Source organism: Nuphar pumila, chromosome 6 (assembly GCF_984573655.1).
Source record: "Nuphar pumila chromosome 6, dmNupPumi1.hap1.1, whole genome shotgun sequence".
Lineage (NCBI taxonomy): Eukaryota > Viridiplantae > Streptophyta > Magnoliopsida > Nymphaeales > Nymphaeaceae > Nuphar > Nuphar pumila.
The window spans coordinates 115,526,267-115,548,240 of NC_143254.1; the positions used below are offsets into that span (position 1 = coordinate 115,526,267).

A 21,974-nucleotide genomic window follows, 5' to 3' on the forward strand; every position below is an offset into this window, starting at 1 on the left:
ATGTATTTTTAATAAAAAATATGTTTTTTGAATACTCAAATATTTATGAAGATTATAAGCCATTGATTTTAAAACTTTAAAAAAATCACATTTAGGCATCAAAATCAGATGATTCAAGAATTGTAGATCACATCAGTGCGGTTAGATTCAATAGAAAAGAACAAATAGTCACAGAGTAGTTCTCGTATTTTCAGTTCTCATATTCTAGTGGTTCTCTCTCTCTCTCTATATATATATATATATGAGAGAGATAAATGCATTCAACCGGCCCTAAATCAGCATGATCAGACTATTTTGCATGTGTGGAACCTACTCCCGCCACACTTGTGGACGCCCTGCCCCATCCCATCGATACTAAGTTGTCTTAACTGCACCCCCCATCCCTCTTATCTCTCTCTCGATATATACATACATAGAAACCCCTGTTGCCAGATGCACCTTGTCCTAGCTCGAGTCTGCCCCCATCTCGCCAGAATCCTAGCTCGAGTCTGCCCCCATCTCTCTCTTCCTCCCCAACTCGCCCTAGCCCACAAGCCCTTGCTCGAGTTTTCCCGTCTCTATTGCTCTCCCTATCTCACCCGTCTCTCTCCCCATCTCATTTTCCCTCATCTCTCTCGCTGTCCCATCGTCGGAGCAAACCCTGTCGGACCCCATCTACCTAGAGGTCACCTTGCCGGAGGCCATCATGTTGCTCCATAACTCTTGTTCAGGTTCGATGCTATCGCGCTGCCAGTTGCGTGAAGCCTATTCCGCCTATGGCTGTTGTTTCTGTGTTGCAGACCTCCACTGACCCTCTTCGGCTCTCCCTTCTCCTGACGTGCCTTATCTGCTTCATCCACCACCACCTGCTCGCATGTACCTAGCTATTGGTGACTAATTTCGTTCCCCCTATTTTTCTACTTGACACCCGAAAATTGGCTTTTGCTTATTCATTTGATGAATATTGTTGTTTGATTTGTATTCTTTAGTTCATTGTTTCTTTCTAGTAATTTGGGTATATTTGGTCCTTCCATGTCCATGAGTGATTATGAGATTAGGTTACACCCACCAAATGTTTGTGTAAATGCCTAAGAGAATCGTTGTTGTTGATTTTCAAATTTAAAGTTTCATAAATATCTGTTGTTGTTTATTAATTGATTTTTTGTTGGGAGGACATTATTGTGATAGCAAATTACCATTTGTTTGAAAATTTTTATTCAATTATGCGGGTGTTAAGGCCACTCATATTAGCATTGGCATAGCTTGTGTGAATGTAAAGTATTGCTTACTAATGCAATTTCTTTGGAGTTCTTCAAATAAGTAGGTATTTTCTATAAATCTTGGTCATGCAAACTTGCCTATAAATCATCGATTGCTATTTTATGTGTCCGTCAGAACTGTTGTTAATTAGTGCTCGACATTTTTGCATACTATCTCGGACTTTCTCTTGTATCTTCTTCTCTTGTACTGAGCATACCTACTTTTCAGAATGATTGTTGTCATATTGAATACATGCACTTGCTTCTTATATGCATGGAATCTTATTTGATCGTCTACTTAAGTATTTCTCGATTTCCATTTTATCCAAATGCCAACTGTTAGAGGAGCTGGATCCAATCCATATCAAGATGGATTGGGTCCACACGTTGGGAGAATCCTCTCCCACAAGTAAACCAACTCACACGATGGAGGAGACTCCAACCCTAAGGAAACTACTCAATATAAGCAAGAGAAGAAGAAGAAAGATGCAAGGAAAACGTTAAAAGAGAAGACTACTTGATTGTCAAGGAATCCTCTTCTGAGAAGGATTCTATTTGTAAAAGAGTTTTCCATACTAATGATGTACCTCCAAAACTCTATATAAGGGAACCTCCTCTCTCTGAAAATCGGTGAGAGAGAGAGGAGAGAAAGCTTATCCTTGGACGCAGAGACCCATCATAGAGACCACAGGTTGTGGATTGTTGCCTAAAATACGGAACTGATTGATTAATGCGGGCATGCCTGATGCTGGTTCACTTTTGTGTGTGAGTGATCTTTGGTTGATTGGATAATACTTTCTCACCAGTGAACTTGTGTAAAAAGTGGTTTGTGTTTATTCTTTACAAGATGGAATGCTTTTTGCAAGGTGTGCTTTAAACAAGAAAGAACTGGATTGTGAATATCTTCTTGTCATCGTTTTTCCTTTTTTTTCCCCCACCAGTCTCTTCTTTTGCATGTCAGTTGCAGGCATTTGTATTTTTACATCTTTTGTTTCCTCAGTGACACAATTGCATAAACCTTTTTCATATGTCTTATCAGGTTTTACTATCACAAAATAGTCTTATAACTGAGGAATTTGACTAGTTTTTACTCTGTTTCAGGCTAGACGATCAGCATTGCCCCATTCCTTATGCCCCCAAATATTAGTCTCTCTAGATTTTCTGGCTCTCAGACATATCGTGGTTATAGACATTCACTCAAGTTTGGCAACGAAAATGATGGTGACTTTTCTGATCTACTTTCGACAACCCCACGTAACAGAGTGCATAGAGATTTCATTAACAGACAGAATCATCCTCTTTCCCAAACAGATCTTTGTCATTTCCGCCACTCTCCCAAGGTGCTAGGCTATGCAAACAATTCCAGTAATGCCAATGGGCTACATCATTGGTTCAAAAACTGGCATCAACCTAGGAAGTCTAAACTAACAGCAAGCACTTTTGGTGCAGCAGTTGGGTTTTGGCGTGGACGTAGGGTTCAGCTTTGGTTGGAGAAACTTGGCCTGATTGAACCATTCCGTGGCAACCTTGCAACTTGCTGGAGCAATATACAGGAAGTGGTTGCACTTGAACGGTACAAACTGATTACTGGAAACTGCATCTCATATCCCGAATTTAAAATCTACAATAGAGATGATCCTACTGATGATTGGCTAGCTGCTTCCGCAGATGGAGTTATTGAACAAAATTTCTATAGATTGCATGATGGTGGGGTTTTGGAAGTCAAATGCCCATTCTTCCAGGGACAAGTGGAGAAATCATTGCCGTGGCCACGCGTTCGACCATACTATATGCCTCAAGCTCAAGGTTTGATGGAGATCTTGGATAAAAACTGGATGGATTTTTATGTGTGGACCCCAAATGGTAGCAGCTTATTTAGAATAGAAAGAAATGGGCAATACTGGCAGCTGCTCAAGTCTGCCCTGGCTGACTTTTGGTGGGGTCATGTCTTGCCTGCAAGGGAACTTTGCAGTGGAAATCTTGTGGCCACAGATCTCAAGTTGCTAAAGCCATCACCAAAACATGAACTCTGTGAAGTTATTGTTATTGAGAGCAATCGTTTGGCTGATGATGCACCATTACTGGTACGAGAAATTCATGGGAAAATACAACGCTGATTCCGAAATCTATACTTGGCCAAGAAAAAAAAGGTGCTGATAGTGAGCTGGCTTTCACCTAAGTGTTGCTGATTTTTCTCCAGTGTAACTCTCTCTCTCTCTCTCTCTATATATATATATATATATGGTTTATGTAGGTGTTGACTTGTATGTTTTGCTGCAGAAAGATGTTAGTACTTGCTTGTGTGAAGTGGAAAATCGAAGCTGGTAGTTGCTGCTTATAGGGCTGAAGGTGTTAGTACTTCGTTATTCTCGACATATGAGTTGAGAAAATTGAGAGGTTAGTTCATGTAAGATTTTGTTGTAGTACATTCTTTGTAGTCGGAAGTGGAACCAACGTAGTTCCCAGTGTAGAAAAATTCAACCACTAGAATTTCAGTTACATTTTTTGTTCAAGGTTGGCTTGTGAAATAGAATAAGAGGAAAACATTTTTGCAAATATTATTATATAAATCCTAGGGATGTGCTTTTTAAATTCTCATTCAGTTTGAATGTTTAAAAATCTGGGAGATCTGTCTTATCTCATTTTAGTGTTGTGCATTCAATTTCTTTTATCCCCCTATTGCTTGAACATAGGAGGTGCGGTGCTGGCTGGCTGGCTGGCTTAATCTGTATTTGAAAGATAACAACTATGGACCTTTTAACTTGCATGTATACTAGTTGATATGTAACATATATGGTGGTCCAGATGATTCATGATGGTTGCCATCTTAGGCATGCAATGACCATAACAAACCTAGTGACAGTTAAAAAACCTGCAGCTTTAGACTTACAAATCTTTGTACAATTCAACAAATATATGTTATCTTGGTGCTTGGTTTCAGAAGCTGCTAGCGTCCAGATCTATATCTAGTTTTGGATGCATACCCTCTTTTTTAACCTTTTTATCAAAATAAGAGAATGGACTAATGGAATTTAAAAAACGGGAAGTGTCGGATGACGACTTGGCACATTATATACAAGACCTAGATTTTCCCTGGACTAATTTGTATTCAGCCCACGCTACATCTATATAGAGAAAGCTTTCACTGTTGGATGTATCTTGTTGAAGTGATATACTGGTTACTGAAAATGTATCTTGGGGTCCTAGGGAAGGGAATTTCATTATATACCAGGGGGGAATGTACAGCTGATCCATTTGATACAAGTTGGGGTCTTGGGATGGAATTTTATTGTATACTAGAGCAGAAATTACAGCAACAGCATATTTGTACCATAGTCACAAATGTTGTTTTTGGCAATCTAATATCTTGGGAGATTTTGAATTTTTTTGTTTTTATCGAGAAACTTTTGAAAAATATTAGTTTATTGAACATATTTTAAATGAATATGTAATAAAAATTATTGATAAAAAATTATAAATAAATACATAACAAGTGGTATGAGTGGGCAAGGTATTAGCTCGAGGGTAACGATTAGCTTTTGCTGTACATAACATCAGACACGATTGTGCATAACAAAGGGGCAGCTTATGAGGTTTGTTATAAATAAATACGTAAAAAGTTAATCGTTTAGATAAGGATGCACACCAAAAAAAGTCCAATTTTATAGAGAAACAAAGATCCTTTGTGTGGGACACTCCAAATGTGGATGTTCACGCGTTGTTACCCACATGAGCCGCATATTTTCAATTCGGTTTTTAAGAGTAGGCTAGCGTGCAAATTTTCCATTGCTCTTAGTATATCTTGCCACTTTAGGTATCTTAAAAGTCACAATAAAATCATGATAATTAATGCCATCATAATATCACAATATATCCAAAATTGGTGAGATTTTGAAAAATTCGTGATATTACTTGGATTATAATGGCTTGTGAATATGTGGTTTGACTCGAATAAGTTCTCAAGTTTCTTATATATTGTGCATCACGATAGCAATACTTTGCAGGTTAAGTTGTTTATGCAGCGGGGCTTATAAAATGTCTTTTTGTTTTTTAAATGATGAAGGAACCCTCACCGAGAATCGGGTCACTTAATGGCCTGCCTCTGCATGATAAAACTCCGGATTGAGGACACGACCTCCAACTGTGATAAAGCACCGGCAGCTCTCATGCGCCAGTAGCATTCTGTCCAGGGGCCTTCAGCTTGACACAGGACCCCACTGACCACATGGGTAACCACTTTAGTGGTGACCGGGCTTAGAAAATGCTATTGGGCCTTGATTATCATCTGTATATAAAAAGTAAAAAATGTTATTGGGCCTTGATTGTCATCTGTATATAAAAAGTAAAGACGATTGTTTTAATCGTAAATTGAAGCAAAACTGTGCTGATTTTCTTCCATTGTGAAAGAAAAACGAAGGGTCTCTGATGCTGCACCTATCCAAGCTCGAGGCTAGCCTGTTTGAGTGTGGTTCTGTGATCATATGGCTAGGCCTGAGCTCGACCTGGAACAGATCTTTTAATAGCCTTTTCCTTGCATTGAATGAGAGAGGGCTGGCTTGTACTTGTAATCTTAGCTTTCAAAATCGACAAAGCAAAAAAATACTATTGGCCGGACTCTGCCTGCGTCCATATCTGGGTCTGAACATGTTAAAATCATAATCTAATTGGGGCCTGAAATCCATGTTTTATAAAACTTGCAAAAGTTTGGTTCTGCAAAAGTTTGGTTCTGAAATTGGTTAGGAAAAAAAAAGCGATCTAGAAATAAGAAAACTTGCAAAAGTTTGACCCTTTATTTTTGTAAAATGTGAGCAACACCAAATCCAAGGAATTGCAGATGACACGGAAAGAAGCTGGATTCCAGGATTTGGTTCTGAGACCAATTTTATGTTACTGCCAATCACTTGAAACGCTCATCAGAAAGTGCATTAGTTATCTACACTATAGCATTTGAAATTCTGATTAGATTTTGCACAAGAAAGTTCAAGCAAAATGCTAGAATCTTCATAGCATAAAGATTGGACTCAGATTCGTAGATAAAACTGTTAGTAATATTCAGTTGCATTGTACGCACACTCTTATAATACTGCATGAGCATGATGACCTTTTCTTTTCTATTTTGACTAGGCCAACGGAAAACCAGCCCCCCTCCCCCCAATCACTGACCAAACAATGGCGGACCTCTGATTAGTCAACCCTTGAGGTCCCCCAGTCCACCAAGGAGTACCTCCAGCTTCGACCTTGTAGCAAGGGATGCCTCTCATGGGTTTCATACCGTGGCTGTTCCATATCAGATGACAAATCATGCTCACTCCTAGCCAGAAAGGTACAATCCTTTTACGCACGAGCATTATGAACTTTGTCAATATCTAGGCTGCACTGCCAAGTCTGCTGCTATTTTTGGTCAAGAATAAATTTTGAGCAATGATATATACATATATATACGTCCTTTCACAAGCCATGCAATACAAGATTAGACGGAATTATTATCTAAAACATTTATTTATCAACAACAACGTTCATCAATCACCTGAAACAATTGGATTAGAAATTCAACATTAACAAGAATCTCTCTCTCTCTCTCTCTCAATTCACAAACTCATGCAAACTAGGATCCAGGGTGCACTCCCTTCCATTCATGCATGATTAACAGCACAAATCCATTGCAACCTCTTCAACCAACCCATTCAAAATCATTTTTTCTATGTCTCTTCCTATCAAGTGAACGTCACACTGCATCATTCCAATCCATCGAGTTGTCTCAACATCCTTGGAAACAAGGCCCTCTATTGTTTCATTTCCAGTAGATGGCAGATGAGTACACATGCGTACCATCTCACATACATCATCTAGAAATTGCTTGCTGCTAAGGACCATCATTGTTGACCCCATCATGCTTTTACTTTGCGTAGTGTCTGCTGCTAAAGAGACCAGTTTAGTTTCTAGTACCTCATTCAATAAATCGAAAAGAAGCTTACGCTCTAGCTTGCTACCAGTAGAGTCCTGGATAAATCCCTGATTTTGCCAGCTTTGTTTTCTATAAGCTTCCTCGACTTCTTCAAAAACCCAGCTCCTAATAGGGCCAGTAGGGGAATCCCACATTGGTAAAATCCCATCCAAATCCTCAAAAATACCAGCAGCAACAAGAACATCTCGCAAATAAACTTCTGCTTCTCCTTCTACCTCAACAACATCCTCCTCGCTACTGCATTGTGCCACCACATCAGTCCCTTTAAGCCCAAGCTGGTTTATCTGCTGCTTCAGTTCTGCTCAGCAAACAAATAGGTTAGTGTTCACATCAACCCTCAGTTTCTAATTATAATAACAACAATGATTGTCTATGCAGCATCATATTATGTAAAAAGGGCAGCGCTCAAAATGCCGTTACATAACTTGATTTCAGATTGGAGGTGACACGATCAACATGAAAAAATCAGATTAATTTATTGGCATCATATGTTTCAGTATATTTAACGTTGGCACAATATATTTCAGTAGATTTAATGATCACATTTCAAAAATGCTTAGTGAGCATTTTAATACAACATATATGCTACTACCCTATGACACAAGTTGGTTGCAAAAGCAAAGTTGGATTAGCGGTTCAATCTGAACCTGAGTTATACAATAGGTGGTTATGTGCTCACTGCTCACAACCACTTGCAAAATTGACTCCACTTGCAGCTGATGCCAGCACTTGAAAAAAATTATTTGCATTAAAATGCCCATTTTTAGGTAGGATGTGATGGATTTGAAGTGCTGGCACTTATCCTTGCCAAGGAGTCTTGGGCACACAAGGGGGGGGAGGGGGGAGAGGAATGTAAACCTTGCAGATCAGAACTAATATCTTGGAATACTTCTGTCACAGGAACATCTTCACTAAAGGGCACATCAAGAGTTGAAACAGGGCTTGAATGGTTTGTTGAACGGCAAAACAATTCCTCTTGGGTATCACTGCATGTGGAAGCAGGGCTTGGTGGTACCTCGGTTGAGTTTTCCTTCACCAAAATAAAAAAGAAAAATCAAGTTTTCTTATGATGAATAATTAGCTCATGCATGCAATAGATTCTAAATGCATGACCAAAATTCTTGCCTGCACATTCAAGTTTCTGGTAACTGATGGGACGGTCAAAGCAGTTCTAGTTAAACCAAACTCATCCACTCCTCGCTCCACTGTTTGGATCTTCTTGCCAAAAAATTTTCCTCTCAGAGTCAAACTGTATCTCAGATTTGATACAGTTCCTTTGAAGTTGAACCTGTTTTTCTTGTTCTTTCCTAGTTCTACAGAAACATTATCAGCCATTTCATGCTTCCTTCTGATGTGGGCCCCTGTTAAAATTGGTTGATCCTCTAACAAAAGCTTGCCAAATGCTGTTCCTGATACTGGAGCTGACATAGACCGGATAAGGTTCCTTGGTGATACATCCTCATAATTGAATTTTGTTTCATTCCTCATGTCATGCCTGAAAGATCTAGCTTTTAGTTCAGCCACATCTCGCATGTTATTCAGATGATCCACCTTCATTCCAGTCTTTGAAAAGTCTGGCACTATTGGTAATCCCCCCTCATCGAAAATGGAAGTCCTCGACCCCCCTTTGACTATCTTAGGCAGGTCTAAATCCGAGTCATTTCTGAGCACATTCTTTAGCCGTTCTGATAGGAACTTTCGTGTGTCCCTGTTAATAAATTCGGGAGAACCTGGTCTACCAATCTGTGATCTTGTTGATTCTGACCGAAGCAAACTCATATCTCTTGTAACACTGTCTCTTACCTGCTTTGCTATTTGTTGAGCAATTTCTTTTGGGTTTGGTCTATCAAAATAGGAACTATTACTCTCATTCTGTCTCCTTTTGACATCTTTTGTAGCATTACCTTTCATTCCGAGTATAAGCCTTTCCCTAACTTCTTCAAGAAAATCCTCAATACTTCCTTCATCTTCTTCTGTGACACTTTTTGAAACAGCTTGGGACTCATCAGAGTCATCAAATCTTTCAGGTCCAGGCTTCAATATCACTATTCTTGTAGGTAATGGCCTAGATTGTTGCTCATCACTTTTTGTAGAATAAGCTTGACCATAATTGCTTCTTCTATTACCATTCCACATAGACAACCCCTCCATTGGCTTTGCTTGGAATGATCTACTCTGATTTCCTTGAAGAAAATCTATCCCTGGTTGTATGCTGCTTTCAGATCTACTTGGAATGCAGGAGGCCATTTCCGGAGGCTTCTGATTAGTTTTACTTCCTTTAGCATATGTATATCGATCCATCTTTTCCTTGTTCAATCTTTCTTGTGCGAGAATTCGTCGATCACTCCAAAACCCATTTCTGGGGTCAAATCCACAAACTCTTGAACTTTCCCAGACCTTGGATGCTTGCCATGCTTCAAATTCTTTCTTGAATTTTTGGAGTTCCTGTTCTTGGGGGTGATCACGAACTAGGGACTTTGACAACTTTGAGCTGGTCCTAGGATTATGCGGATCTTTTTTGTTTCTATTGACAAGTGAATCTTGCTTTCGGTGATTAAGTTCCTTTGAGACTATTAGCTCCTTATCTGCTGCAGCTCTTCTTGAACTGAAACCATTATTTCCTTCATATGTAAGTGGTTTTAAGTCTGATGGGAACCTATCCACACCCATTAAACGCGCTACAACATTAGGTACACTTTGTTTTGTCTCAGGTTCCTTTGTTATCTCCTGGTCTATCAATAGCTTCATGGGGGTTCCATTTTGATATAACCCATGTCTTGAAGAATGTTGCCTCACTTGATATGAATACTGAAAAGTACATGAAAAGGTTAGGCACTGGTCAAAAATTTTCAAGTAGTTCAAGAAAGTAGCATAGCTCAAATCCAATCTAATGTACCATATCATATTCTTATCCTAATTTAGAGGAAGAAAGTTGTATTCTTCCTTCTCTTTGTCATATGTTTTTCTTTTCCTTTTTAATGATAGTTCAAAACTTCCTTTTTATGAAAATCATAAAAAAGTAACTCAGATCAAATTTGACTTTCCTACATATACTACTTGGTAAGAAAGTCAATTCTAGAGTCTTTTAAAGTTTGAAACATTTAACCTGGATCCCTCCTTGGGGAGGGATGATTTGGCTAGCATGCACACACACACACATTATTGTGGAAACGGGACAAGTTTTGTAAAACACAGGCAAAACACCACAGCTTTCAACATCACATCTAATAAAGAATAAATAATAGAATTACCGGTATGCTTTCGTCCTTGGTGGATAGGCTGTGGGATGATTCCAGTGGCAGCTCCAAGCTATTTCTTGGAGCTTCCAACCCTGAATGGATGTTCAGAAAATAGTGAATGACACTGAAAAATCAACCAATTGAGACACACACACACACAAGCGCAACAATAAACTTAGATGCATTTGAATCAGCTAATGCCTAGCTATATGCCAACTATGCCCTTGAATTTCATCAAAATCCTCACCATCTAGATGTCTCGTATGCATCAATAGTTTCCTAGAGTTACCAGCTTGATTAAAGTAAAAAAGATGCAGCATGTCTCCCATTCAGTGTGACTTCTGTGGCTTGAAATAAATTTCACAAGACAATTCATAGCCTAGCTGTTAGTTGGATTGGCAGTTCATTAGGTTTCCTGTCAAACAAAATTATAGAGTTTGAATTAGAAAACATGATAAAGAAAAAGAAGAAAAGGTGATATCCAAAATTACAAAAAGAAAAAAGATCTATTCAAATCATCGGAAGGGAAACCCTGATGTGGCTAAGCTTGAAAATTGAATGGGCTGTCTGTTTTAGCCAGGTACAAGCTTAAAATATGCAGAGAAGATTAGGCATGATTCAGCAAAAAGTTGTGGAGCCATGAATTTTCACTGGAGAAGGCGGCCAACAGTTGATTAGTGATTGACAAAAGTAACTCTGCCCACGCTAATGAAATATACTTGAAAACCTTTTTGGTTATAGTGTCATTTTTACCTTTTTTTAGGGTTATTTGTGTGCTTATTAGTTCACTATAGACATAGGTAGATAGTCTAATAATTTCATCTTAATTTTAAGGAAAAATAAGTTGAGTTCTTCCCTAATATTTGAGTTACACAAATCATCATTAGATAAAATAATAACTTGTGTGTGTGTGTGTGTGTGTGTGTGTGTGTGTGTGTGTGTGTGTGTGTGTGTGTGTGCGTGTGTGTGTTGCGTGTGTGTGTTGCGTGTGTGTTCACATGGGGCGGGGCTTATCTTCAGTACCCTTGAGGGTGTCATACTCTATAGTAAAAAGTCATGTTTACATGATTTGCTTAGTTAATTAGAACCCATAGATGTCCTTGCCATGGTTTGTTCAGTAAGAAATATGCTTTGCATCCAATTGTTTTGATGTAAACAATGATTTTTATTTACTGTGATATTTTGTTCCAATGTGTTTTGTTGAATTTTAGATTCCACTGTCTCCACACCAAAGCCTCTTAAATTAATGCACATTCTCTGAAGAATGCATCTGTACAGTCAGATCGACAAAATACGCAATACAAAGATTAGAAAGTCAATGAAGTGTACTGTATTGTGCACCTACTACCATCTAACCAGAAATCATGGGTGTAAGCTGCCTCGGCTCAATCTGATCCCATAGATGCATTTAGCATGGTCTGTACTCAGAAACTGGTTGGACTAAAGTGCCAACAAATTTCATCAATCTAGTGAAGTTAGACACTGCTCATCAAATGTTGTAAGTTGTGACTCATTTTCAAGCGAGATAAAAAATATTGAGAATAAATAGATAAATGAATGACAAAATATGAAAAAGGAAAATCCCTTTTTAATTTGTAGTGCATGCCTTCCCAATCGGGTCAAACCCATGGTGTCATGAAAGGACTGAAACTCTAGATTTAGATTAAAGCACATCAATTGAGTCTCCCAAGTCGTAATTTGTTCATCATGTCGTTACACATATTACCATAATATATATGATATATTGATATGCAATGGAATAAGAACATGGTATGCCTAATGATAACTCAATAAAATTCTTCAGTTATGTTCTCCCAAATAAAATTGACTAACTGAAAATTTGTTACCGAAGCATTATTTACAAAATCCACCCGCTCATCTGAAAACAACAGGAAACACCTTCTTATATTCAATATGAGTAAGCAATACTAGAGTCATAGTTAGTATTGTAAACAATGGAAAATTCATCAAAAAAGTATGAGAAAAAAACATTTTTAAGTTGAAGAAATGTAAAAAGGTTAAAATAACAAAAGTACAGAAATTTCAAAAAAAGGATGCAAATTCATGGGTTTAGCTCTGTAAAACAGGGACACATACATACTAATGTCACAGATCTCAGTATGAAGATTTTTCTTCACCGAAAGCTCTTGATAATAAAAAAATCCATGTTCTGGGAAAATCTTAGGAGAACTTAACGTACTTAAAATTAAAAAAAAAATTAAAAAGATAAAAACATAAAAAGCATGGAAAATAAAAAACGATAAGAAAAATAAATAAACACACTAATATCATGTCATCATGATGATACTACAATTAAATTGTGGCGTTTGCAAAACGAGGTGGTATTTTGAGAATTTCAGGATTTTATATTTTTATCAATTTATTGTGATAAATTTGCAATATTTACAGAATATTGTCAACATTTGTGGAACATACATACATCACACATATACATGCTTACACACATACATACATTATATATAATATAAACTCTAGCACATATATTTGCTACTGTCTACTGTATGTACAATCTAGTTGGAAAATCACAGCTGCAAGTTCTATCCACTCTATCTGATTTCATAGATGTGTTCAACATGGTTTGTTTGCTAGTTGGATCATCTTTTTTTTATGTAAAATATGATTTCTTTTTGTCATGAAAATTTGGTATACTGTGCGCTGTTGATTTTTTAAGTCCTTGGAAAACCAACTTACATGTTGTAAAAACATGACTCAGAACCTGATTCTACTAAAGAAAGTACATAGATCACATCTTTAAGGTTAAATCTACATAGAAAGTGGTGTTTTCTACAAGCTTGGATGTACAAATGTTGACAAACAAACGTGTGTGTATATATATATATATATATATATATATATATATATATAGAGAGAGAGAGAGAGAGAGAGAGAGAGACAAACGTAGAGAGACAAACGTATACACATGTTTACATCCATAAATTCATGCATATATACATACGTTTGTGTTTATGTGTCTGAGCATATACATATATGTATGCATGCACAAAGGGGCTTTTCTGGGGATCATTTCTTCTAAAAAAAAACATTATCATGATCTAATTGTTCTCCCAAACTAGTGGTTGTTTCCTAGTATTCCTTGCAGCGAAATTTGATGTAACAAGAAAACTAGCAAAATGTTCCTCATTAACCAGCTGATCATACACCTATTCCAAAAAAAAAACTCAAAAAGGTTCCCGTACGTGTACGAGCATCACCCAAACGAAGCTATAAGAGCCCACCTGCATTGAATCCATTTCAGACCATGCTCATCAAAACTGGCATTTCAGATGGCTAAAATTTCGAAACTTTGACATCGAATAATATGAAACAAACCCAAGCTACTTTTACAAATTCACCAAGAGATTCCCCAACAACCATATCTAGCACCCGCATCAAAACCCTAATTGGATACAATCAACACAAAATTCACACGTCATACACAAAATCACATAACCAAACACACCACTCACCAGAACCCGAATTCAATCCAATTACCACAAAAATTCAACCAAAACACCCCACAAAACACCAAAAGAAAAGCCACGACAAAGTCCAAACAGCTCAAAAAAATTTCGAAGCAAAACACGAAAACCATATCAAAGAAACGTCAGAATTCTCACCGAACCACGTCAATTTTTTCATTGGAGCGGTTGGCGGCCGCCGAGAACGAAGAAGCGGGGCATCTGGGGAGCCAAAAACCATGGGACAGAAGCAGTGAGGATGAAGGGGAAGGGCTTGGGATGCATGGGGGGGATGGTTTGGTGGTTGACTGAAACAAAAAAACAAGGGGAGACTCGATCTGTATAATAAAATGGTCGCGGATGGAAAGGGAGATGGGGGAATGATTTGCCCATGGCTGCCGAGCGCATGGAAAACCCCTTTTCTGTAAATTTTAAATGGGGGAGGCCGTTAAAAAGGAATTATTTTAATGGCGGGAACAACTCAGAAAGGTTGCCTTGCCACCACCACCCCACTTTTTGCTGCCTGCTTGCGAGTTGCGGCTTTTGTAAATTTAAGTCTTCTCTTTGAGTAATTTACAAGATGCTGCTTAATCTTATCTATTTACAGAAAGCGGCCCACTATTTGAGTTTTTGCATTCAACCGCTTCTTTTATCTAAAAATGTTTCTATATTATTTTTCAGATAATCAGGAGAAACCATCTTACTCACTCGCAAACTTATTAATGTAAAAATCTTGCGCCCTCTTTACCACCAGGTAGTGCACCTAGATTCGGCCTCATGCCCAGGGACCCATATGATATATCCATGGGTTTACACCTAAGGGGTGGTTTGTTTGTTTCACACCCCCACTTTCATGTGAAAGGAGTCTCTCACATGAAAGTGGCGCTCTTTCTTGCCTGGGTTCAAACAAATACCAAGCAGGAAAGATCCACACATTTTCCACCCAAATAAAGGGCTTCAACAAGAACCTGTCACACATTTCCCCTGAGAAAGCATTTTCTGGACAAGTGGGGATTTCAGTTTCCACTGGTTTCCCTTCCTATAACGTCAGAGTGAAACCAACGGGAATATCGATTCAGCTTTACAAGTCACCACCCCCCTATCAACAACGAAATGCATGCAGGCGCATTTTATATATCATCCTATTGTATTTTTTTTTTGGAATAAAGCAATAATAAGGGCATTTTAATTACTTTGTTTGACTTAATAAATGTCAATTAAATGATTTTACGACCAAGTGTATCTTTGAAATAGACTTTTATGAGTCGCCCCTATGGGCGGGCACCCATGGAGGCACATTTCATATATCATTATAAGGTATATGAAAGGATTGAGTTTTTTTTTTTTGAAAGGCAAACTGGGGTTAGGCAGATCCCTACCAGTTATACAACTATACCGTTGGGTTTTGAACATGCAATGTCCCAATACAAGGTGACGTGCACTAGCTGCTCCTACCAGACAAAGGGAGCCCCCCCTAGGTGAATGAATTGAGTTGTTTTAATAAAAAGAAGAACAAAAATGCATATGGTATTTTTTTGTTCAATAAAGCAACAATGAGGCCCTTTTAATCATTTGATTTGATTAAAAAAATGTCAATTGAATGATTTGGTGACCAAGTGCATCTTTGAAACATAAATTAGAAAGGAGGCAGCTAGATGTGATAACTGAAATATTAGAAGCTTTTTGTAAATAGCTGATAAGTTAGATGACTTTTTGTAAAGTACTCTTTTGATCCACGCAGGGTGGATCCATCCATCCCTAGATCCGAGTTTGACCTTGGATAAGGACCTTAATCAAGTTAGGATCTTGATAGCATAGTACCAAAAGTTGGCAACTTGGGTCAGGTGAGGTGGATCAACCAGGCCCTTTACATAGGATAACCGAAAAGGCAAAATCTGGCTGCCTGTTGCCAAACCTGTTTATGGTCCTATGTTGCCATGATCTTGATCAAGGACCCTGATCCAGGCAGGATCTTGGATATATAATACCAGACCTGGTGACAGGGATCATAACTGGGTTCCTCACATTAATTAGGAAGACTGAAGACATGAAAATCGGGTCATTCATGGTGTTCCAGATCCAAGATCTGAGTCCAGCTCTGACAAGATCTCCTTAGTAAGTTCACCCCGAATACAAAATCGATCAGACCTCTGTTTTAGTCCGTAACAAATAATATAAATCAGAAAGGGTTGGATCTGCAACCCGGTTTTACCCATATTTGGATCACAATAAGGAAGTTTGACCCATGAGACCAATTCATTTTACAGTTGGATCCATATTTAGGGCCTGGACTTTGGAATCGATTCACTTTTTCCCAATCATTTCTATGAAGAGGGCCAGGACCCGCCCCACATGACCCCTTTACAGCTCTGATTGATGGTATGCTTAGTTTTGAGTGGACCCAAGTCTTTCATAAAGTGTATGGGGATTTCCAAGTTTAATGGGAATGTTGATTGAGGGTAGGTCAGGTCATATTGTATATAACCGATTAATGGTTACATTTAATCCCTACCGCACATCCAATTTGGGCACTTGAGAACTATGAGACTGGGGATCACGCACATCTCCATCAAGTGTGATGTGCAGTGGGGATCGAGTATAACTGAAGAATCGGTTACACATAATGTAACGTGAAAAAACCAGGTGCAATATGATTGCACAAATATTTGTGCATTAAGCATCTGATCACCCTCCATCTTGGGAACATGCCTGTCAGTTGTGGGGCCCAAGGGCTTGATGGAGGGTGATCAGGTGCTTAATGCACCAGATTTGTGCCATATGATTGCACCCGATCCGGACTCGTAACGTTTCTACTTGATTTCCCTAGTTGATGAAGACTGCCGTCCATTCCACGAGTTTCACAGCCTTGTTTTAGCTAAATTAGGTATTCTCCTTGCCAAACAATTAGTGTATTGTGACACCTTTACTATTTGAAATCTGTGAAGACTATACACACAACTGCAAATTGTTGATTACATAAGTTGGCACTAAAGCATTTAAGGGAAGGTATGGTCATATTGTATATAACCAATCATCCGTGATAATCAATCCCCACCGCACATCTCAGTTGAGAACTGTGAAAGTGGTGTCCACACACAACTCAGTCAAGTGAGATATATATGTGGGGGATTGAAGATAATTGATGAATCACTCATGTACACAAAACATTTCCATCAGTGGATTCTGACATTAGAAGCATATTGACTGTTCTCTAATAGTAAAAAATACTGCATTTTTTTTTTCATGAAGAACAAGGAGACCACCCCAAGATGAGAGACCTAGTCGCACTGGCTATGCCGGCCGTATTTATGGCCGCTGTCCCGATGGTGTAAACTCATGACACACCCCTTGCCCCCAAGGAGTTACCTTGTTTTGGCATAAGGGGCATGGTACCCTTACTCTTGATGTCTGTGAGAATGAAACCCTGACCACCTGCCTAGCAGCTAAGGGCTCCTCCCACTATGCCAAACCCCTTGGGGCTCAAAATACTGTATATTTGTTAGGGTGCTTTTGCAGGAGTTCTGGCATAAATGTACCATCACTAAGTTTTTCTTTTACATACTAACATGGGCTCCGCTTGTCTGGTAGGAGCAGCTAGTGAACGTTGCAGGTTCAAAACCCGATGATATTGTTGTATAACTGGTAGGGTTCTGCCTAACCCCAGCTTGCCTTTCAAAAAAAAAAAAATCTTTTACATAGGATTTAACCCTGTAATATGCACATCTCTACAAATTGAGCTCTAGTTTGGACTACTTTAATGTTTTGTATGTTGACCAAACCAACAATTCTTGTGTATATGTTCAAGGCATATCTCAGGTGTCATCTCAATTTCATGAATAAAAGAGAAGGGTTGACATCAATGGCAAATGGCCAGAAAACTCTAGCTACAACCTATGACCATGCATGCCCCCCGCACAGTTGGGAAAAGGCATGATGATGAAGATGGAGCTGCCAATTTACAATTTCTCAAGAAGCCAATTTGTGGTGATAATCATAATATGGATTTTCTATAAATCATCAGAAAACACCATAAACATATAAACAATGTTGAAAAGAAGAAGAAGAAGCGATAAATTTAAAAGTTTTAGTGTGCACACTACTGCACCAATTACCCTTCTGTGATACCATTAGAAGCATAAAAGAAAAAACACTCACCATAGTTAAGGAATGGTTGGGATCAGGTGATATTGAAAATCACCACCACCATTGGCGCGATTTTTCCAATATTCACCCTCATTATGGTGGTACACAACACCACATGTGGAGTCCTTTTAGGCTCTTCTCAAGGGCATTTTCGTACCATTAAGGCTTTTTGGTGGTACAGTCGTCATGCCTTCGTACAGGATGTGTGGTGGATATTAAAAATCACCACTATCACCAGAACTTATAGGTGTGTGGTTGGCATTCTTGGACCTTGATATCCGATTGGCCATACCTGACTTGGAGACTCAAGCGAGTCAACTCAGTGCTTTAATTTATTCAATATAAATAATAAACATATATACATATAAAGGATATATATTTAATATAATCATTTGTATCTATAATCTAGTTGGAATGTCACGATCCAAATTGTTTGGTCTCAATCAAACCTCATATCAACATGGTTGATTTGGTAGGAATCCATCGTTGAATCATATTTTTTAACAAAAAAATCTGTTTTAGTCAAAAAAATTGGATGTATTCATGGTCACTGATTTTGAGATCGCTGAAAAAACTTGTATACAAGTCAGATTATGGCAAATAAAAACCTATAGATCACATCTATGATGAGAGAGAGAGAGGTGGTGGTTGTACTTTTCTAGCCTACCGCCAACCTACTAGGTTTTTGAAGGGTTTTTTCTAAAATATGGCTGCACAGATGTGTTCTACATGCTTGATTTTATAAGAATTAATTATTGGATCATCCAATTCTGATACATAGGTACTTTTTTATAAGTTATAAAAATCTATTCAAGACTTTAAAAGCCATGTTCTTTTATTGAAAAAAAAACATTACCGAAGTGTCATTTCTTAGCAAATCCACAATTAGATTTGTAAAAAATAACTCAAAAACCTTTGTTCAATTATGGTAGGCTAGAAAAGTGGTAGGCTGAGAGGATTGTTCTGCTCCCTTTTTTCATTAGGTCAAGTTAGGACCTTCCAAAAATCATAGTTTTAGGTGCTTTATGTTAGATCTGAACTATTAGATGTGTTAATCGTTGTTTATTTAATATAAATATGTTTTCTATTAAGCATCTTTATTCTCATAAGTGTATTTTAAAGAGGTAAACAAATCAATGGTTGATATTATACTAAAATTTGAGGATAAAATATTTATATTTGTACATTACATCAATTCAAAAAAAGCTTGCTTCTTAATAATTAAGCAATGATAAACACATTTAAAGGTTGAGATCTAACATAAAACACCTAAAACTACTATTTTTGAAGGATCCTAATGTGACCTAACGAAAAAAAGGACAACACAATCTCTCTCTCTCTCTCTCTCTCTCTCTCTATATATATATATATATATATATATATATAGAGAGAGAGAGAGAGAGAGAGAGAGAGAGATGAACTAGCAGGGTTACTGAAAACTCCACTTTCATGTGGAAAACTCGTTTTCTGATAAACAATGTGTTTCCAAAACTTGTGGAAAACTTCTAAAAAAGAATGAAAAATCCATTTTACATCGAGTGAGAAACCCATTTTACATCACATGAAAAGCCTACTTACATTATATGGGAAACTTGTTTTCTTATTTGGGAAACATGTTTTCATGTTTTTTTCTACAAGATTTTCTTAAATAAGATTTTTTTTTCATTGAAAAGTTGAGATATATGTGTTATTCAAAATTTTAATGACTTATTTTAGTTGTAATCAATGTTATATAATATAAACTTTTCTCGACATGAACTTTAGAAAATCTCGTTTCTCGTTTCCATTTCTTATTTGTATTTCCTTTCCTGGCAACCTTGGTTCATCCATATGGTGTGGTATAAGCCGTGTTTTTTTTTTTTTTATCTGGGGTTAGGCAGACCCCTACCACTTTATTTTTTGAGTAAGAAAAGGCAAAATTACCCGGAAGTTGTCAGTCAAGGGGTTGGTCTTTCCAAACTTTGAGCAGCACCGTCCTAGCCAGATTAGCTAGGTGCTTGGCTACAAAATATTTCCTTAATTGGACTCCTATACATTTGGTACATACAAAATCTCCCCCAACCGATAGGGGAGTTCCTGCCTAGACTCCCTCCCTTCCAAAAATCTCTTTGCTACTCCAATGAGATCGGCTCTTCCACTCTCCATTATAATGTTTTCCTACTTATTTACCTTTTGCAAAACCAACTCCCATCCAATCCATTCTCTGTTGTCTTCCTTCCTCTTCTTGAGAAACATCCCACCTCTATTATGGTTTCTTGATGATATCTGATTAACAAATCACTTATGTTAATTTTGATCCATCCTCTCTTCTTCCAGTCTGCATGGGATATGATGGATCGGCTTGGGAGAGGGATTCCCAATCTCTTCAGCTTCTCCTGAGTCGAGAGTTTGTCTTCTAATGCAAAACGCAAGTTGATAGCTGCCCTTGGGAATTGAAAATCTTAGATGCTCTCTCTTGGCATATCCCAAATGGATTTTACCTTGGTTGCCCATGTTGGAAACTACCTTGGAATTAGGGATTTCCACCGATTGAACCTTATCCAAAGAAGCAGCATCAGACCCCTTACCGGATTCCGGCACCTGAATCTTCATCTTCGACACAACATCCTTATCCTTTGGATGAACACTGGAAGCCGCTGCTGGCTCTAAAGAGGAACAATTTCCAGCATCGATACCGCCATCGCGTCCTCCCCAAGCACCTCAAATGAGTTTCTTATTACTGTTTGATTAGATGTTTTTTTTTATCCTTCGAAACCTTCTTTGATTTTACTTGTTGCCATCCTTCGTTTGGACCTACTTGTGCTGGTTTTGGATTCGGGGCTCTCTTAGACGCACCCTCCTTAAATGCGATATATATATATATAACTCATATTCAACCGCTTGTTTAAGAAATCGATTTTGTCCTATCATCATCTCAATCTCCTCAATTGGTGAGAAACTGACAGGGAGTTCAACACAAATATCCTCGCATAAACAAGGGCTCAGGGAGACTTGTGAACGTCGCAAGTTGACGGGACATCAACCCGTGGGTGGCATCTATTGCCACAAGGTCGAAACTGGGTGTACTCAGCAGCGGAGCCACATTGTGTCCAGGGTGGGCACGAGCCAACCCTGACCTGAAAATCCCTCGGTAGAGGGATTTTAGTGAGGGTTGACGGTGCCCATCTTAACCCAAAATACATGATAAAGATCAGGTCTGGTTGGAACCACCCTGTTTGGTGCCCACACCCAACCCTTTTACACCCCCCCTCTCTCTCTCTCTCTCTGCCTACCCAAAGTTTTCTCTCTGCAGTCTCCACTATGGTGGTTGGGCAGTCTCCACACCCAACCCTTTTACACCCCCCCTCTCTCTCTCTCTCTCTGCCTACCCAAAGTTTTCTCTCTGCAGTCTCCACCACTAGGTGGTTTTTTTACTCTCAATTTGTACCAACCCTGACCTGATCACCCTCCATCTTAGGGACAGGGCCTGCCAGGTAAGGGGTCCAAGATCTGATGGATGGCGATCGGGTGCTTAATGCACAATTTTTGTGCAATCATATTGCACCCAGTCCTCTCAAAATTGAGGGTACCTCAACACAACTCCTATCTCTCTCTCTCAACATGAGCGTTTTTTTTTTTTTTTGCATTTTTGGTGTATGTATTTTACTTTTCTTCATCACATCTGTATAGATATTTTCTTTATTTTTTTCCTGAAAAAACACTTCTTTTAATATATCTCTATATTTTTGTTGCGAAAAAAAAAAACAATAAATGGACTTTAATGTTGGTAAGAATCAAACTTATGAATCCATACTTGGTTATGGGTCCATTAGAATATGAGAACTAGAGTGTAAAGTGAGAATTTCATGGTTTTTTTCCCCTTAAATCTGACTAATGATTTAATCTACAAGTTTGGTTTTAAAAGGATTAG

At 38.3% G+C, this 21,974-nt stretch overlaps 3 protein-coding genes across 5 annotated transcripts; 1 reads left to right on the forward strand and 2 right to left on the reverse strand.

The window, feature by feature from the left end:
* Nucleotides 1-433: 433 nt before the first annotated feature.
* On the forward strand, nt 434-6,387 carry LOC149835812 (uncharacterized). Of its 3 annotated transcripts, XR_016432655.1 has the most exons (4): nt 434-869; nt 2,340-3,439; nt 3,519-3,635; nt 5,302-6,387. XR_016432655.1 is itself a non-coding variant. In XM_090010675.1 (3 exons), the coding sequence occupies exon 2, from the start codon at nt 2,369-2,371 to the stop codon at nt 3,353-3,355; it is 987 nt and encodes a 328-aa protein (XP_089866801.1). In that variant the 5' UTR covers nt 435-869; nt 2,340-2,368; the 3' UTR covers nt 3,356-3,388; nt 3,519-3,866. The 3 variants fall into 3 exon arrangements, 1 of the variants encoding a protein (XP_089866801.1); XR_016432654.1 differs by lacking the exon at nt 5,302-6,387 and having other exon boundaries at nt 435-869; nt 3,519-3,866; XM_090010675.1 differs by lacking the exon at nt 5,302-6,387 and having other exon boundaries at nt 435-869; nt 2,340-3,388; nt 3,519-3,866.
* Nucleotides 6,388-6,722: 335 nt separating this feature from the next.
* Nucleotides 6,723-8,227, reverse strand: LOC149835813 (uncharacterized). Its single transcript, XM_090010677.1, has 2 exons — nt 8,062-8,227; nt 6,723-7,501 (listed from the first exon to the last, which is right to left on the reverse strand). Exon 2 carries the CDS (start codon nt 7,335-7,337, stop codon nt 6,882-6,884), a length of 456 nt encoding a protein of 151 aa, XP_089866803.1. The 5' UTR covers nt 7,338-7,501; nt 8,062-8,227; the 3' UTR covers nt 6,723-6,881.
* A 16-nt stretch (nt 8,228-8,243) lies between these two features.
* LOC149835814 (uncharacterized) lies at nt 8,244-14,347 on the reverse strand. Its single transcript, XM_090010676.1, has 4 exons — nt 14,081-14,347; nt 10,690-10,857; nt 10,455-10,534; nt 8,244-10,011 (listed from the first exon to the last, which is right to left on the reverse strand). Exons 2-4 carry the CDS (start codon nt 10,769-10,771, stop codon nt 8,281-8,283), a joined length of 1,893 nt encoding a protein of 630 aa, XP_089866802.1. The 5' UTR covers nt 10,772-10,857; nt 14,081-14,347; the 3' UTR covers nt 8,244-8,280.
* Between the last annotated feature and the right edge of the window lie 7,627 nt (nt 14,348-21,974).

Excerpts from the sequence above, each read along its gene's own strand:
- LOC149835812 (XM_090010675.1), top strand. The coding sequence starts at position 2,369 with ATGCCCCCAAATATTAGTCTCTCTAGATTTTCTGGCTCTCAGACATAT.
- LOC149835813 (XM_090010677.1), bottom strand. The coding sequence starts at position 7,337 with ATGTGGGATTCCCCTACTGGCCCTATTAGGAGCTGGGTTTTTGAAGAA.
- LOC149835814 (XM_090010676.1), bottom strand. The coding sequence starts at position 10,771 with ATGGGAGACATGCTGCATCTTTTTTACTTTAATCAAGCTGGTAACTCT. Across the intron at positions 10,535-10,689 it reads GCATACGAGACATCTAGATG|GGTTGGAAGCTCCAAGAAAT; the intron begins GTGAGGATTTTG and ends ACATCCATTCAG. Across the intron at positions 10,012-10,454 it reads CCAAGGACGAAAGCATACCG|TATTCATATCAAGTGAGGCA; the intron begins GTAATTCTATTA and ends TGTACTTTTCAG.